At 39.9% G+C, this 19441-nt stretch overlaps 1 protein-coding gene across 1 annotated transcript in view; it reads right to left on the minus strand.

The window, feature by feature from the left end:
- Positions 1-13491: 13491 nt before the first annotated feature.
- Positions 13492-19441, minus strand: part of STK31 (serine/threonine kinase 31) — a 74980-nt gene continuing 69030 nt past the window's right edge. The window contains exon 24 of the mRNA XM_055421023.2: positions 13492-13842. Within this exon, the coding sequence (XP_055276998.2) occupies positions 13615-13842 (228 nt within the window). The 3' untranslated portion in view covers positions 13492-13614. The remainder of the gene's footprint in view (positions 13843-19441) is intronic.

The following is a 19441-nucleotide window of genomic DNA, read 5'->3' on the forward strand; positions in this document are numbered from 1 at the left end:
ACATGACTATTTGAGAAACCATAGCTTTGACTAGATAGACCTTTGTTGGCAAAGTAATGTCTTTGCTTTTTAATATGCTGTCTAGGTTGGTCACAACTTTTCTTCCAAGGAGTAAGCATCTTTTAATTTCATGGCTGCAGTCACCATCCACAGTGATTTTGGAGCCCCCCAAAATAAAGTCCGTCACTGTTTCCACTGTTTCCCCATCTATTTGCCATGAAGTGATGGGACCATATGCCCTGACCTTAGTTTTCTGAATGTTAAGTTTTAAGCCAACTTTTTCACTCTCCTCTTTCACTTTCATCAAGAGGCTCTTTAGTTCTTCTTCGCTTTCTGCCATAAGTGTGGTGTGATCTGCATATGAGTTTATTGATATGTTAACAACTGAAGTCTTCTTTTTTTTCTTGGTCCTTCTAAAGGAAGTTTTTCTCAGTTTTGTTGATGTTTTCAAAGAACTGAGCTTTGGTCTCACTAATTTCTAATTTTGATCTTCAATATTTCCTTTATTCTGCTTGCTCATCATTTTATAGTTCTTTAATGGTAGAAACTCTGCATTCAGATGCTTATATCTTTCCTTTTCTCCTTTGCTTTTCGATTTTCTTCTTTTCACAGCTATTTGTAAGGCCTCCTCAGACAGCCATTTTGCTTTTTTGCATTTCTTTTCCATGGGGATGGTCTTGGTCCCTGTCTCCTGTACAATGTCATGAACCTCCATCCAGAGTTCATCAGGCACTCTATCTATCAGATCTAGTCCCTTAAATCTATTCCTCACTTCCACTGTATAATCATAAGGGATTTGATTTAGGTCATACCTGAATGGTCTAGTGGTTTTCCCTACTTTCTTCAATTTAAGTCTGAATTTGGCAATATGGAGTTCATGATCTGAGCCACAGTCAGCTCCTGGTCTTGTTTTTGCTAACTGTATACAGCTTCTCCATCTTTGGCTGCAAAGAATATAATCAATCTGATTTCGGTGTTGACCATCTGGTGATGTCCATGTGTAGAGTCTTCTCTTGTGTTGTTGGAAGAGGGTGTTTGCTATGACAAGTGCGTTCTCTTGGCAAAACTCTATTAGCCTTTGCCCTGCTTCATTCCGTGCTCCAAGGCCAAATTTGCCAGTTACTCCAGGTGTTTCTTGACTTCCTACTTTTGAATTCCAGTCCCCTATAATGAAAAGGACATCTTTTTTGGGTGTTAGTTCTAAAAGGTCTTGTAGGTCTTCATAGAACCGTTCAACTTCGGCTTCTTCAGTGTTACTGGTTGGGGCATAGGCCTGGATTACTGTAATATTGAATGGTTTGCCTTGGAATTGAAGAGAAATCATTTTGTCGTTTTTAAGATTACATCCAAGTACTGCATTTTGGACTCTTTTGTTGACCATGATGGCTACTCCATTTCTTCTAAGGGATTCCTGCCCACAGTAGTAGATATAATGGTCATCTGAGTTAAATTCACCCATTCCAGTCCATTTTAATTCACTGATTCCTAGAATGTCTAGGTTCACTCTTGCCATCTCCTGTTTGACCACTTCCAATTTGCCTTGATTCATGGACCTAACATTCCAGGTTCCTATGCAATACTGCTCTTTATAGCACCGGACCTTGCTTCTATCATCGGTCATATCCACAACTGGGTATTGGTTTTGCTTTTGCTCCATCCCTTTATTCCTTCTAGAGTTAGTTACTTCTCCACTGATCTCCAGTAGCATACTGGGCACCTACCGACCTGGGGAATTCCTCATTCAGTAGCCTATCATTTTGCCCTTTGATACTGTTCATGGGGTTCTCAAGGCAAGTATACTGAAGTGGTTTGCCATTCCCTTCTCCAGTGGACCACGTTCGGCTGTGGTCCATGTGATCAGATCAACTAGTTTCCTGTGATTATGATTTCAGTGTGTCTGCCCTCTGATGCCCCCTAGCAATACCTACCGTCTTATCTGGATTTCTCTTACCTTGGTCGTGGAAAATCTCTTCACAGCCGCTCCAGCAAAATGCAGCCGCTGTACCTTACCTTGGATGAGGGGTATCTCCTCAAGGCCACCCCTCCTGACCTTGAACGTGGAGTAGATCCTCTCGGCCCTCCTGTGCCCGCGCAGCCACCCCGTTGGACGTGGGGCAGCTCCTCTCGGCCGCTGGGCCTGGCCTCAGGCATGGGGTAGCTCCAATCACTCATCTCACACGCTAGTAAAGTAATGCTCAAAATTCTCCAAGCCAGGCTTCAGCAATATGTGAACCGTGAACTCCCAGATGTTCAAGCAGGTTTTAGAAAAGGCAGAGGGACCAGAGATCAAATTGCCAACATCCGCTGGATCATGGAGAAAGCAAGAGATTTCCAGAAAAACATCTATTTCTGCTTCATTGACTATGCCAAAGCCTTTGACTGTGTGGATCACAATAAACTGTGGAACATTCTGAAAGAGATGGGAATACCAGACCACCTGACCTGCCTCTTGAGAAACCTGTATGCAGGTCAGGAAGCAACAGTCAGAACTGGACATGGAACAACAGACTGGTTCCAAATAGGAAAAGGAGTGCGTCAAGGCTGTATATTGTCACCTGGCTTATTTAACTTCTATGCAGAGTACATCATGAGGAACGCTGGGCTAGAAGAAGCACAAGCTGGAATCAAGATTGCTGGGAGAAATATCAATAACCTCAGATATGCAGATGACACTACCCTTATGGCAGAAAGTGAAGAGGAACTAAAAAGCCTCTTGATGAAAGTGAAGGAGGAGAGTGAAAAGGTTGGCTTGAAGCTCAACATTCAGAAAACAAAGATCGTGGCATCCGGTCCCATCACTTCATGGGAAATAGATGGAATAACAGTGGAAACAGTGTCAGACTTTATTTTTGTGGGCTCCAAAATCACTGCAGATGCTGATTGCAGCCAGGAAATTAAAAGACGCTTGCTCCTTGGAAGGAAAGTTATGACCAACCTAGATAGTATATTAAAAAGCAGAGACATTACTTTGCCAACAAAGGTCCATCTAGTCAAGGCTATGGTTTTTCCAGTGGTCATGTATGGATGTGAGAGTTCGACTGTGAAGAAAGCTGATCGCCGAAGAATTGATGCTTTTGAACTGTGGTGTTGGAGAAGACTCTTGAGAGTCCCTTGGACTACAAGGAGATCCAACCAGTCCATTCTAAAGGAGATCGATCCTGGGTGTTCATTGGAAGGACTGATGCTGAGGCTGAAACTGCAATACTTTGGCCACCTCATGCGACGAGTTGACTCACTGGAAAAGACTCTGATGCTGGGAAAGGTTGGGGGCGGGAGGAGAAGGGGACAGCCGAGAATGAGATGGCTGGATGGTATCACTGACTCTGTGAACATGAATTTGAGTGAACTCAGGGAGTTGGTGATGGATAGGGTGGCCTGGTGTGCTGGAATTCATGGGGTCGCGGAGAGTCGGACACGACTGAGAGACTGAACTGAACTAATGGTAGAAACTAAAGTCATGCTAGGTTAGTTTAATGACTGACATCTTACCTCTTTTTTAATATAAGCTTTTGCAGCTATAGATTTCCCTCTGTGATGTGCTGTGCTTTGTCGCTCAGTCATGTCCAATTCTTTGCGCCCCCATGGACTGTAGCGCACCAGGCTCCTCTATCCATGGGGATTATCCAGGCAAGAATACTGGAGTAGGTTGCCATGCCCTCTTCCAGGGGATCTCCCCAAACCAGGGATCGAACCCAGGCCTCCCGCACTGCAGGCAGATTCTTTACCCTCTGAGCCACCAGGGAAGCCCAGATTTCCCTCTAAGCACTGCTTTAGCTGGACCTTTTAAGTTTTGGTATGTTGTATTTTCATTTTCATTCACTTTGAAGTATTTTATAATTTATGTTATTTCTTTCTTTGATCCATCAGTTACTTAGAAGTGTTTTTTAATTTCCATATATTTGTGAATTTCCTAAGTTTCCTTCTGTTATTGATTTCTAAGTTCACTTTGATTAGAAAACATACTTAATGATCTAAATACTTTTAAAATATTTGAGACTTGTTTTATGATTTTATATATGGTCAGTCCTAGAAAATGTTCCATGTATACCTGAGAAGAATGTGTATTCTGCTCTTTCTGGTTATAGTGTTCTAAATATGGCCTTAAATTTATAGCGTTGTTCTTGTCTGCTTTTTTTTCATACTATCTTCTGCCCAGTTATTCCATCCACTGTTAAATGTGAGGTAATAAAATCTCCCATTATTACTGTTGAATTGTCTATTACTCCCTTCAATTGTCAGGTATTGCTTTATATATTTGGGACTCTGTTATTAGATATATATATGCACACTCTTTGAGATGTTTCGACTTTTATTATAAAATATTTTTCTTCTTTAGTAATAATTTTTGCTAAAGCCTATTTTGTCTTAGTGTAGGCACTGCAGTTCTTTTGGGTACTGTTTGCATGATTTATCTTTTCCATCTCTCTATTAATCTATCTGTATCTTTGAATCTAAACTGGATCTTTTTAAAAAATTCTAATTATTAAGTCAGTGCTATATACGCTATTTATTTTACATATATGAAATGATATTAGTACTCTACATGTGCAGTTTTCTACCTCATGCACAGGAAAGGAAAAGTATAAATGCACAGGATTTCACAATCTCTTGGTTTAAAAACCAAAGGATAAAATAAGGTTTCCATTCTCTCGCATACACACATACACACAGAAGTGACCCAGTATCCCAAATGACTCCAAACCTTAGAAGGTTCACTGGTAGTTGTGCTGAATTTCACTGATAGACAGGAAAATATGTACTCATTGTTGAGTTGAGCCAACTGATACAGTGTAAAACTTTAGGGTCTTGTTTATTTTTCTTCTAATCAGGGGAACTCTACCTCAGTCAGTTCAGTTCAGTCGCTCAGTCGTGTCCAACTCTTTGAGACCCCATGGATCACAGCACCCCAGGCCTCCCTGTCTGTCACCAACTCCCGGAATTCACTCAACCTCATATCCATCGAGTCGGTGATGCCATCCAGCCATCTCATCCTCTGTCATCCCCTTCTCCTCCTGCCTCCAATCCTTCCCAGCATCAGAGTCTTTTCCAATGAGTCAACTCTTCGCATAAGGTGGCCAAAGTATTGGAGTTTCAGCTTTAGCATCAGTTCTTCCAATGAACCACCCAGGACTGATCTCCTTTAGAATGGACTGGCTGGATCTCCTTGCAGTCCAAGGGACTCTCAAGAGTCTTCTCCAACACCACAGTTCAAAAGCATCAATTCTTCAGCGATCAGCTTTCTTCACAGTCCAATTCTCACATCCATACATGACCACTGGAAAAACCATAGCCTTGACTAGATGGACCTTTGTTGGCAAAGTAATGTCTCTGCTTTATAATATGCTATCTAGGTTGGTCATAACTTTCCTTCCAAGGAGTAAGCGTCTTTTAATTTCATGGCTGCAATCACCATCTGCAGTGATTTTGGAGCCCCCCCAAATAAAGTCAGCCACTGTTTCCACTGTTCCCCCATCTATTTCCCATGAAGTGATGGGACCAGATGCCATGATCTTAATTTTCTGAATGCTGAGTTTTAAGCCAACTTTTTCACTCTCCTCTTTCACTTTCATCAAGAGGCTTTTGAGTTCCTCTTCACTTTCTGCCATAAGGGTAGTGTCATCTGCATATCTGAGGTTATTGATATTTCTCCCAGCAATCTTTTGATTCCAGCTTGTGCTTCTTCCAGCCCAGCATTCCTCATGATGTACTCTGCATATAAGTTAAATAAGCAGGGTGACAATGTACAGCCTTGTTGTACTCCTTTTCCTATTTGGAACCAGTCTGTTGTTCTTAGCCCTTTACAATTGCTGTGCTGTTTCTCAGCATAAAGACAGCTTTCTGGACTTCAGTCAGGTTAACTCCTGGCATCACCACGCATGGCTCATTATTGATGGCCATCCTGAAACCATTTGAAAGCGAATGTACAAACTAAACAGAGTTCCTTGACTTTATGGCTGCAATTGTTGGGAACACCCTTGGGCACAACATCCACTTTGTATAGTGGGTAGCAGGCCATGTGCTTCCCAAGTTGAGGATCACACTTAATCAGTTAGTTGGAGAACTGAAAGAAAGACTGATATCTGTCATGGAGAGCTGCTCCTGGTAGGTTCTGTCAGTGGGGATGATGAGGGTAAAGATTGTCATGGGGAAATATATTCTCAGATAAGGCACTAATTTGTTCTGGAATTCAATTAGGTACCATTCAAAGGCCCTTAAAACCAGAAGCAACAGGAGTAGAAGACCTATAAGCCTAGTCCGGCTGGCATTAAGAGGAGGTATTCTGTACCAGGCATATGATGGCATATATCACAGATGGCATGAAGTCCACTGTGCAGCTACAATTCAAGTGCTTTAAGAACAGTCACAAGGCTCTACAGCAGTGAAGATACTGAAGGCTGCAAATACAGAGAACTCATCTTAGTCTTCCAGCTATATTCTACCATGAGCCACTCCACTAAGAGATATGTAAATCCTGATTCATTATTTCCTCCAAAGCTTCAGAAAGTGAGAAACTGTTCTGTCAGCTTTCAGATGCTCTCTAGTCCAAGATAGACAGACAGCCTCTGACCCCACAGAGTAATGACATCAGGCATAATTGTTTGCACTACCCACCTTTCTGCTAACAAGCTGTTCTGGGTTACTGGTACTTTCCTATATGAATCCCACATGTAACAGTTCTGGGTTGGGAAGAGTGCTCGGGCACAGGATTCCCACCTCTTGTCTCACAAATAAGATATCAAAAGATGCATTCACATGCTTCATCTTAGTATTTTCCGACTGATCCTTTTTACTGTGAAGAATGACATCTTCTGACTGAATCCCATATTCCAGCCAACAAAGTTTCCAGCAAGTGTTTCAATCTTGGTATCAGTTTGGCCAATATGAATGGAAAGGCATTCCCTCATGCTGATCTGAAGGTGTCAATGCTGCTCTGTGGTAATGACACTAAGATTGTGTCTCTTACAGATAGCACAAAATTTGGTATTTTGGAAAAAAAAATGTATTTTTCCAGTTTCTATATTTTGACTGGAAAATGTAACACATTTGTGTGTGTGTTCAGTCCTGTCTATTTGCAACCCCATGGACTGTATGTATCCTGGGGCTTCCCAGGTAGCACTAGTGATAAAAGAACCAGTCTGCCGATGCAGCCAAAGTAAGAGACATGGGTTCAATTCCTGGGTCTGGGAGATCTCCTGGAGGAGGGCATGGCAATCCACTCCACTAATCTTGCCTGGAGAACTCATGGGCATAGGAGCCTGGCGGGCTACAGTCCATAGGGTCGCAAAGAGTTGGACACGACTGAAGTAACTTCCACGCACACATACATTTAAAATAAATCAAGGTTTTCCAGAAAACCAGCAATTATTTGAACTTCCGTTGGCATGTTTGCTGGTGTGTCACAGTCCTCTTAGTCTCTTTTTATTCATTCTCTTCTCTGTTCCTCAGTCTAGATGATCTACGTTGACCTACCTCTAAGTTCACTTATTTTCCCTTTTATCACTTTAAATCTGCTATAGAACCCCTCTCATGAGTCTTAGTTTTTTAATTCTGGTTGTACTTTTCAGCTCCCTAAGTTCTATTTGGTTCTTTCCTGAAATTTCTATTGGCATTCTCTATTTGATGATACATTATTCTCATACTTTAATTCTTTAGAAATGGTTTCCTCTAGTTCTTTGAACATGTTTTAATAGCTGATATAAAGTTATTGTGCACTCTGAAGTCCACCATCTAGCCTCCTTTGGAACAGTTTTTATTTCTTGCTTTTATTCTAGCATATAGACCATATTTTTCTGTTTCATGTCTTGCTTATTTTTTGCACAAAAGTGGACATCTTAAATAGTAATTTCCAACTTTGGAAATCACATTTCCTCCCCTCAACACAGAATTTGTTATTGCTAGTTGTTATTGATGACAATCATGATGTTTGCTTAGTAACTCTGCTAGAATAATTTCTGTGAAGTCTGTACTCTTTTCAGCGCAGCTCAACTTGCCTGACTGCCTGCAAAGTCACTTCTGTCGTGTCCGACTCTTTCCAACCCTATGGACTGCAGTCCACCAGGCTTCACTATCCATGGGATTCTCCAGGCAAGAATACTGGAGTAGGCTGCCATTCTCTTCTCCAGGATATCTTTCTGACCCAGGGATCGAATCCGATTCTCTTACATCTCCTGCACTGGGAAGCAGGTTCTTTACCACTAGCACCATCTGGGAAGCCCAGCTTAGCTTAATGGTCAGCTAATAACTGGACAGATGTTTCCTTAAATGCTTGGAAGCCATAAACCTCCCTGCCTAGACTGTTGAGGGTCTGTATGTATTTTAGGGCACACATTCAACACTGGCAATTTACAACTCTGCCTTACACTTCACAAGAACTTGTTTCATGAACCTTAAAATCTGCCAGAGGTGGAAGATCAGAAATTTGCATGTCTTTCTTGGGCATGCACTCAGCTCTGAATGTGTGTATGACCTTACAGAACCCTGAGAATTTGTTGGAGCTTTTCTACACCCTACAAACATCATTCCCAGATTTTCCTATTAAATGGTTTTACCAAGAGCTATCACCAACTTGGGTTTCCATGGTGGCACAGCAGTAAAGAATCTGTCTGCCAACGCAGGAGACATAAGAGATGCAAGTTCGATCCTTGGGTTGGGAAGATCCCCTGGAGGAGGGCATGGCAACCCTCTCCAGTATTCTTGCCTGGAGAATCCCATGGAGAGAGGAGCCTGATGAGCTAGTCCACAGGGTGGCAAAGCATCAGACACAAATGAAGCGACTGAGCACGCACACCAGCTGTGATGTCAATCAACTGTCACTACTTTTTTCAACAAATGCCCTAGGGAAAAGTCTTTTTCCATTGAGCAAGGGATTCTGAGTTAGATCAGTTAATGACAAGACCTATAAATGAGGCTTTTCCAGGGAGCTGCCAGATTGGCCAAATAGTGACAATTCTCTGGTAATGGGGCTGAGGAGCCTAAAGCATTCTGCAAATTCCAAGGCCTATTAGACTATTGTTTTTCATAGCTAACATAATTGTGAGGCTGTTGGTTTATAAGGTTATTATGGAGCTGGGGACAGGAAATGGCAATAGGGCAAGTTAAAACACTACAAAGCTTGCAATTCTTACCAAGATTCAGCTGGTTTTTTTGGATAAAAGTTCTTCAAACTGTTTGCAGGTCCCTGGTTAATGTCAGAGTTCTGAAAAAGTTGATTTTGACAATTTTTGCCAGTGTTCTTGTTACTTTTATGAAGGAATAGCTTTTCAGAGGCCCTTACATTCCAGAACAGCTTCCACATGTAGTTTTAATGGTAGAAGACATGGTTATACTAACAACTAAGAAATGAAGTATGTCATTTGTTAAGAGAGATGCTAAAAAGAAATTTAACAAATACTAATACTTAAATATACACTGAAATTACTTAGCACTGATACAATGAAATCTATGAAATGGACCAGAAGCTCCCCATAAATTTCTTCTGAGGATCAGTTTAACTCTTTTTCAATACCTCGATTCAAAACAGGATGTTTTCTTTGCCTCAATCATTTTGGTGAAATATGCCATCCTTGACTTTATTGCCCTTATTTCCAAAATCATTAGCTATTTTAGTCTAAAATAAACATGACTGTGTGATTCAGCTGCTCATATTTATAATAGAGTACCATCTCTTACAGAGCAACTCATGACCCTTTATAATCTGCCTCCAAAATACTTTTTTAAGCTTTCTCAGCTACCCCATGAATATGCTATACTTCAGGCAAATTCTTACCCTTTCCCAAATCTATCCTTTGAGCATTCTTAAGTTCCTTTATCCAGTTCCAAATAAGCAGAATCCTACTGTACTTCTAAAATGAGCCAGAAGTCTATTCCATAACCTCATTATCCCTCTCTTCCTTTCCTCTTCTTTTGAAGACATATGTTTTGTTCCTGTAGCTTATTATACACTGCATCACTCTCAGACTGCCCAGAGGGCAGTGAGCACATTTGTTTGCCTCTGCATTGTCCTTACACATATAAACACGTATCTCAAGGAACATCTATGGCACTGAAGTGACACATGAAATGTGTCTCTACTACATACTAATATTTGCCATTTTAAAACAAGAAGTAAAAATAATTACTATCTAACTTGGTATGCCACAAAATCTGAAACTGTAGTTTCAGAAGTTACTAGGTATGCAAAAAAACTGTCACGTCAATTTCAACATATGTTGGTTAAATAAAACTAAACAAATTTCTTTTTTGGAAACTTTTTAGAAACTTTGCCCTCTAATATGCATGATCAAGTCTTCAATTTAGCATTATTCTCTAAACAGTTAGTCACATTTTTTTGTGATGAACAACATCCCGAGGGACCAGTGTTTAGAACACATCTGGAAAATGCTTATCTAATTCTTTGTTTAAAATAGTAAGTAAAGTGATCTATTCTTTGTCCCTTTAAATTATTCAGGTTTGTTTAAAACCTATTATCTCTTTATTACTTAATCAGCTAAAATTAAGTTCTACTGTAAAAGAAACCCCAAAAGGAACAAAATGTTGAATGTGTGGCAATGGTTCTCTTTAGTATACATTACAAAAACTTATTTAGAAGAAAATGACTTATCATGGAACAAAGTTAGTGGAGGCGATGGAATTCCAGTTGAGCTATTTCAAATCCTAAAAGATGATGCTGGTAAAGTGCTACACTTAAGATGCCAGCAAATTTGGAAAACTCACTAGTGGCCACAGGACTAGAAAAGGTTAGTTTTCATTTCAATCCCAAAGAAAGGCAATGCCAAAGAATGTTGAAACTACTGCACAATTGCACTCATCTCACAGCTAGCAAAGTAATGCTCAAAATCCTCAAAACCAGGCTTCAACAGTACGTGAACCGTGAATTTCCAGATGTTCAAGCTGGTTTTAGAAAAGGCAGAGTAACCAGAGATCAAATTGCCAACATCCACTGGATCATAGAAAAAGCAGAAGAGTTCCAGAAAAACATCTACTTTTGCTTTAATGACTATGCCAAAGCCTTTGACTGTGTGGATTACAACAGCTGTGGAAAATTCTAGAGATGGGAAAACCAGAACACCTTACCTGCCTCCTGCAAAACCTGTATGCAGGTCAAGAAGCAACAGTTAGAACCAGACGTGAACAACAGACTGGTTCCAAACTGGGAAAGGAGTATGTCAAGGCTGCATATTGTCACCTTGCTTATTTAACCTCTATGCAGAGTACATCGTGCAAAATGCCTGGCTGGATGACTGGAATCAAGATTGCTGGGAGAAATATCAATAACCTCAGATATACAGATGACACTACGCTTATGGCACAAAGTGAAGAGGAACTAAAGAGCCTCTTGATGAAGGTGAAAGAGGAGAGTGAAAAGGCAGGCTTAAAAATTAACATTCAAAAAACTAAGATCACAGCATCCAGTCCCAACACTTCATGGCAAATAGATGAGGAAACAATGGAAACAGTGACAGACTTTATTTTCTTGGGCTCCAAAATCACTGCAGATGGTGACTGCAGCCATGAAATTAAAACGTCTGCTCCTTGGAAGAAAAGTTATGACCAACCAACCTAGACAGCATATTAAAAAGCAGAGACATTACTTTGCCAACAAAGGTTCATATAGTCAAGGCTATGGTTTTTCCAGTAGTCATGTAGAGATGTGAGAGCTGGACTATAAAGAAAGCTGAGCTCTGAAGAATTGATACTCGTGAACTGTGGTGTTGGAGAAGACTCTTGAGAGTCTCTTGGACTGCAATGAGATCCAATCAATCCATCCTAAAGGAAATCAGTCCTGAATATTCATTGGAAGGACTGATGCTGAAGCTGAAATGCCAATACTTTGGCCACCATATGCGAAGAACTGACTCCTTAGAAAAGACCCTGATGCTGGGAAAGGTTGAAGGCAAGAGGAGAAGGGAACTACAGAGGTGAGATGGTTGGATGGCATCACCGACATTGTGGACAAGAACTTGAGCAAGCTCCAAGAGTTGGTGATGGACAGGGAAGCCTGGTGTGCTGCAGTCCATGGGGTGGCAAAGAGTCGGACACTACTGTGCGACTGGACAATGACTTACAGTGCTTGCTAAGAAACAGACTGCCAGGCTCCACCCCCAGATTCTTCTTTATAAAATCTGGAGTGAAGCCTAGAATTTGCATTTCAAATAAGCCTCCGTGATGCTGAGTCTATTGATATAGGAACCACACTGTGATGTAAGGAGTTCCTCTCTCAAGTAACATGACATCTTGAGAGTAGTTCAAACACTCCAGAATTACCAGGAATATCAGTTCTTCTAACTTGCTGCTCCAGCCTCCTAGTTCATGGGCTTCATCCTCAAAGTTACCTCATGACCCAAGGAGACTGCTCAAATTCTAACCACCATGTTAGCTTCTAGGCAACAGGAAAAGGACAGGATAAAAGGGTACATTTCCAGTCTAAGTCAGCTCCTTTAAAGGAGCCTTACTTTGCAAAATTTAGTCAAAAAGCTTAAACTAAAAAGGAAAATCATAAATGTATTCTTTTAGCCAAGTACACTGCCATCCTAAACAAAACTGTTACACATTACTAAGGAAGAAAGGAAGATTAGATTTTTGAATAGGCATTTAGAGACTCTAACATACTACTTTAGTCTACATATCACCAAGCTCCAATCACCAAGTCCAACAAAACTTGGCCTATTTCATAAATCTGACCCATATGTTTCATCACTTCTCTTTCTGTAGATGTTACTTTCATCACAGCTCACCTACTTTATCTTAATATCCTTTTGATCAGTCTCCCTAACTCTTATCCTGGTAGTAGGTATAAGATGGATTTTGAGGGAGCCAAAGTGGTCTAAAATTCTTCAATAGCTCCACATTTCCTATAAAATTATAAGGTATGAGGCATTTTAGTATTTCATATTATATCCCCCTATATGACTATTCTCTAATAAACACAACAAGCTGCTTCTCGCCTCAGTGTTCTCATCATGCTTTCTCTGCTAAGAAGGTACTCTTGATCCTCCTTCACCTTTACTAATCATCCTTTACGATTTAACTAAGGTAGTACCTCCTCCAGAAAGGTTTCCATGACAGCCCTCTTCCACAGGATGAGTATCCCTTCTGTGTAATCACATAAAATCTGTCCAGAACTATCATTAGATATTCTACATTGTATTATGAAGATCTGTTTAGATCTCCAACTTTCTCAACATATGCATGTGCTTTTAAGTGTAAGGACCATGTTAAATTTATCATTATATTCCCAGAACTGGGAATAAAGCAGACACCAACTATCATTTGTTAAACAAAAGTATAACCCTTCATCGTGAGCTGGCCTACATACTGAAACTCTGTATAGAACCAGTCCAACAATCTAATAACCTTTTCTATTACAAGTAATATAGTATGATTATGCAATTTCAAAAAGTAACTACAGACAGAAAATCCTTAACAACTCCAATTAAATGAAATTTCAAAGTATACATTTTTTTTTGCATAGCCAAACATCTTTTATTTTTCACAACTAGAATACCAAAGACACAACCCAATTAGCTCCAGAACACTTTCAGATTTTTTTGTTTATTTAAATCAAACTAAACAAAGGTTTTAAAAGGAATACCTGCAACAACAAAAGAATACTAATCAATCAAAGCTGGCTTCACCATTTCTTGTCTTTTCCTTATCTTTATCCAAGTTCTTCACCTTTAATTCTTCTTCCTCTTTTTTGGGGATGTATTCAGTATCTTTCTCTGAGTTTGGCATTGATATTCCGTTTGGTAGCAAGAAACAGTCAGCATTCAAAACCTGCTCAGCAGTCATTGAACTTCTACAACAGATCAAGCTACAGAGGAGGGATTTGACATTATCATCCTGCAAGAAAAAAGAGATATTACAAAGCAAAAATAAAATAAAAATGAATGAAAGGACAAACTTGTAATGAGTACCCAATTCAAAAATAATTTCAATTAAGCATACAGAGCTAAAATCAATTTTTCCCATTTTTAAAAAAGATTTTTACCAAAATCAACTAGTTTTTATTGGAAAGGGATTAATCTAGTATTAAAACAATGGAATCATATTACAGGGGGGTAATGCAGAAGGGAAAAGAAAAGAATCACAACTGAAATATTTATCAAAAACAAGTGAAATTCCCAAAAAACACCCTAATATTTTTTACTTTCCATTTCCCCTTTTTTTAGGAGATTAGTCAGAATTTGACACTGAAAATTTTACACTAAAGTAGCCTCCTTTACTTGGTCAATTGCTTTTGGTTTCACTTATGAAATGATCTCTTGAAACACGTCCACCACCACTAACATTAACATGATCATTATGGAGGTCAGAATTTATTATGTACCACGATTTCAAAGAACATTATTTTGTGTTATCACATGTTAATAACACTATAATGTTGCTCTTCCATTAATTCCACCTTCCAAATTATGTTTTTTCTTTTTCCTTCCCTATGGATGACTCTAATCAGAGCACATTTCATATGGAATAAAAATCACCTATTTACTGCTAGTGTCCTCATTAGACTCAAAGGAGTATAAGACCAGAAATTTTAGTTTCTCATTTCATCCCCAACAATGAGCACAGTGATACAGCAGGTATTCAGTTTACATCTGCTAACTGAATTAATGTCAATGCCGATACTGCATTCTACAGAGTATGTTTTTAAACATATTTAAAATGTTTAAGATAGTGAGAGAGTCAATTCATAGGCAGGTTGATAAGAAGTCCAGGGGTCCCCAAGGAGAGAGGGGTCTGGGATTCTTGAGGAGGAGATAGGGGTCTGGAATTCTCAAGGAGACGGAAAGAACAAATGTTTTTTTCCCCTCTACATTCCTTAGTCTTAGTGACATAAAACATTTTTAATCTTTAAGCCTGATGTATCTCTAACTGATGATTACACAACAACTCAGTTTAAACTCTGTACTAAGGATTATATAACAACCATGTATCCTGCTTGAGGACAGTTTCTCCTTCCTGAAAACCTTCTGGCTAATCCTGTTATCTTAAAATGTAAATTATGGGAGTGGGTCTAGTAAGATCTTTACCACCTCCAGACATTCTTTTGATTTACTGTAAAAACTAATTAAAAAGTATGTAACTCCCTTGCTAACACTAGCAAGTGGGCACTCTTTCTGCCCCCTTCTGATGTCTATGTCAGAAACTTTCTCTATCTTTTATACTTTAATAAAACTTTATTACACAACAGCTCTGAGTGATCAAGCCTCGTCTCTGGCCCCAAACTGAATTCTTCTCCTCCGGAGGTGAAGAATCCCATCATCTTTCCTGGTTCAGCAACAACCTTTCAATAGTACCTTTAGTATGTACTGTTATTAATGTTTAGTCACTAAGGTGTGTCTGATGTGTTTATGACCTCATGGACTGTGGCCTGCCAGACTCCTCTATCATGGGATTTTCCAGGTAAGGAGACTGGAGTGGGTTGCCATTTCCTTCTCCAGAAGATCTTCCTAACCCAGGGATAGAACCTGTGTCTCCTGCATTGGGAGGCAAATCCTTTACCACTGAGTCACCTGGGAAGCTCAATGAGATACTAGTATACATCTGTAAGAATGGCCACAATCCAAAATACTGACTGAATAGCAGTAAGGCTGTGGAGCAATTCTCATTTACTGCTGATGGCAACCAAAACTCAAAAATGGTACTTAGAAGATAGTTCTATACTATACTATTTAAAACTACTATTAAAAACTATACTATTTAAAAATACTATTACCATATAACCCAACAATTGCCCTTGAAGGAAATAAAAACTTATGTCCACACAAAAACCTGCACATGGATATTTATTGCAGTTTTATTCATAATTGTCAAAACCTGGAAACAACCAAGTTGTCCTTTGGTAGGTGAACATATAAATAGACTGTGGTACATACAGATAATGGATAAAGGCTAAGAATAAATGAACTATCAAGGTATGAAAAGATATGAAGGAATCTTACATGGATATGATTATGTGGAAAAAAGCCAATTTTAAGAGGCTACATACTGTATGATTCCAACTATGTGACATTCTGGAAAAGTCAAAACTATGGAGACAAGAAAAAGATCAGTCTTCAGGGGTTTGGAGAAAGTAGAGATGAACAGGTAGAGTATAGAGGATTTTTAGGGCAGTGAAAATATTCTGTATATTAATGGTAGATATATGGCATTACACATATAAACTGTAAGAATGTACCACACTAAGAGTAAGTCCTAATATAAATGATGGACTTTAGGCAACAACAATGTGTCAATGGAGGTATCAACTGTAACAAATAACTCTGGTAGGGAATGTTGATAATGGATAAACTGTGTATGACAGAGAAGGAGATACATGGGAAATCTCTACCTTCTTTTCACTTTTGCTATAAATCTTACAATTGTTCTTGAAGTCATAAAAGCAGTTGTAAAACATAAATAATTTCTTTAAAAAAAATGGCAAGAGAATTTTTACAGTCTGATCATTATACTTTTTTAAAAAATTTATTATTATTTTGGCTGCACTGGATCTTCATTGTTGTGTGAGACCTTTCTCTATTTGTGCTAAGAAGGGGCTGTTTTCTAGCTGTGATGCGTGGGCTTCTCATTGTGGTGGCTTTTCTTGTGGCAGAACAAGGGCTCTAGGGCATGTGGGCTTCAGCAGTTGCAGCCCACAGCCTTAGCTGCCCTGCAATATGTGAAATCTTCCCAGACCAGAGAGCAAACCCATGTCCCCTACAATGGTAGGAGGATTTGTAACCACTGAACCACCAGGGAAGATCATTATACTTTTATAGACTTGTTTACTGCCATATTTAACCCCTTAACATCTAGTCACACTAGGGATGATTCCATTACAAAAGACTTTAAATTTTCATGTCTTAGTTCAGATACTGTCTTTACCTGAATTGCCTAGTACCTCATACTAACAAAATCCTAATTCAATCTTGAATATTCACTTCAAATAACTATGTGGTGGCATTTATGAATAGTTTCTTGACTCCATCTTTTCCTGACAAATTAAATATTCAATTCAGTTCAGTCGCTCAGTCGTGTCCGACTCTCCGCGACCGCATGAATCACAGCACGCCAGGCCTCCCTGTCCATCACCAACTCCCGGAGTTCACTCAAACTCATGTCCACAGAGTCGGTGATGCCATCCATCCATCTCATTCTCCGTCGTCCCCTTCTCCTCCCGCCCCCAACCTTTCCCAGCATCAGAGTCTTTTCCAGTGAGTCAACTCGTCGCATGAGGTGGCCAAAGTATTGCAGTTTCAGCTTTAGCATCAGTCATTCCAATGAACACCCAGGACTGATCTTTAGAATGGACTGGTTGGATCTCCTTGCAGTATAAGGGACTCTCAAGAGTCTTCTCCAACACCACAGTTCAAAAGCATCAATTCTTCGGCGATCAGCTTTCTTCACAGTCCAACTCTCACATCCATACATGACCACGGGAAAAACCATAGCCTTGACTAGACGGACCTTGGTTGGCAAAGTAATGTCTCTGCTTTTTAATATATTATCAAGGAGGGTCATAACTTTCCTTCCAAGGAGTAAGCATCTTTTAATTTCATGGCTGCAATCAGCATCTGCAGTGATTTTGGAGCTCCAAAAAATAAAGTCTGACACTGTTTCCACGGTTTTTCCATCTATTTCCCATGAAGTGATGGGACCAGATGCCATGATCTTTGTTTTCTGAATGTTGAGCTTCAAGCCAACCTTTTCACTCTCTTCTTTCACTTTCATCAAGAGGCTTTTGAGTTCCTCTTCACTTTCTGCCATAAGGGTAGTGTCATCTGCATATCTGAGATTATTGATATTTCTCCCAGCAATCTTGATTCCAGCTTGTGCTTCTTTCAGCCCAGCGTTCCTCATGATGTACCCTGCATATAAGTTAAATAAGCAAGGTGACTATATACAGCATTGACGCACTGCTTTTCCTATTTGGAACCAGTCTGTTGTTCCATGTACAGTTCTGACTGTTGCTTCCTGACCTGCATACAGGTTTCTCAAGAGGCAGGTCAGGTGGTCTGGTATTCCCATCTCTTTCAGAATGGTCCACAGTTTATTGTGATCCACACAGTCAAAGGCTTTGGCATAGTCAATGAAGCAGAAATAGATGCTCTTCTGGAACTGTCTTGCTTTCTCCATGATCCAGTGGATGTTGGCAATTTGATCTCTGGTGCCTCTGCCTTTTCTAAAACCTGCTGGAAGGGTGAATTTAACTCAGATGACCATTATATCTACTACCGTGGGCAGGAATCCCTTAAGAGAAATGGAGTAGCCATCATGGTCAACAAAAGAGTCCAAAATGCAGTACTTGGATGCAATCTTAAAAACGACAAAATGGTTTCTCTTCAATTCCAAGGCAAACCATTCAATATTACAGTAATCCAGGCCTATGCCCCAACCAGTAACGCTGAAGAAGCCGAAGTTGAATGGTTCTATGAAGACCTATAAGACCTGTTAGAACTAACACCCAAAAAAGATGTCCTTTTCATTATAGGGGACTGGAATGCAAAAGTAGGAAGTCAAGAAACACCTGGAGTAACAGGCAAATTTGGCCTTGGAGCACGGAATGAAGCAGGGCAAAGGCTAATAGAGTTTTGTCAAGAGAACGCACTGGTCATAGCAAACACCCTCTTCCAACAACACAAGAGAAGACTCTACACATGGACATCACCAGATGGTCAACACCGAAATCAGATTGATTATATTCTTTGCAGCCAAAGATGGAGAAGCTGTATACAGTTAGCAAAAACAAGACCAGGAGCTGACTGTGGCTCAGATCATGAACTCCTTATTGCCAAATTCAGACTTAGATTGAAGAAAGTAGGGAAAACCACTAGACCATTCAGATATGACCGAAATCAAATCCCTTATGATTATACAGTGGAAGCGAGGAATAGATTTAAGGGACTAGATCTGATCGATAGAGGGACTGATGAACTCTGGACGGAGGTTCGGGACATTGTAAAGGAGACAGGGATCAAGACCATCCCCATGGAAAAGAAATGCAAAAAAGCAAAATGGCTGTCTGAGGAGGCCTTACAAATAGCTGTGAAAAGAAGAGAAGCAAAAAGCAAAGGAGAAAAGGAGAGATATAAGTATCTGAATGCAGAGTTCCAAAGAATAGCAAGGAGAGATAAGAAAGCCTTCCTCAGTGATCAATGCAAAGAAATAGAGGGAAACAACAGAATAGGAAAAACAAGAGATCTCTTCAAGAAAATCAGAGATTCCAAGGGAACATTTCATGCAAAGATGGGCTCGATCAAGGACAGAAATGGTATGGACCTAACAGAAGCAGAAGATATTAAGAAGAGGTGGCAAGAATACACAGAAGAACTGTACAAAAAAGATCTTCACGACCAAGATAGGCACGATAACGTGATCACTGACCTAGAGCCAGACATCTTGGAATGTGAAGTGAAGTAGGCCTTAGAAAGCATCACTACGAACAAAGCTAGTGGAGGTG

Source organism: Moschus berezovskii, chromosome 3 (assembly GCF_049115385.1).
Source record: "Moschus berezovskii isolate FMDL1 chromosome 3, NW_MosBer_1.0, whole genome shotgun sequence".
NCBI classification, from domain to species: Eukaryota; Metazoa; Chordata; class Mammalia; order Artiodactyla; family Moschidae; genus Moschus; species Moschus berezovskii.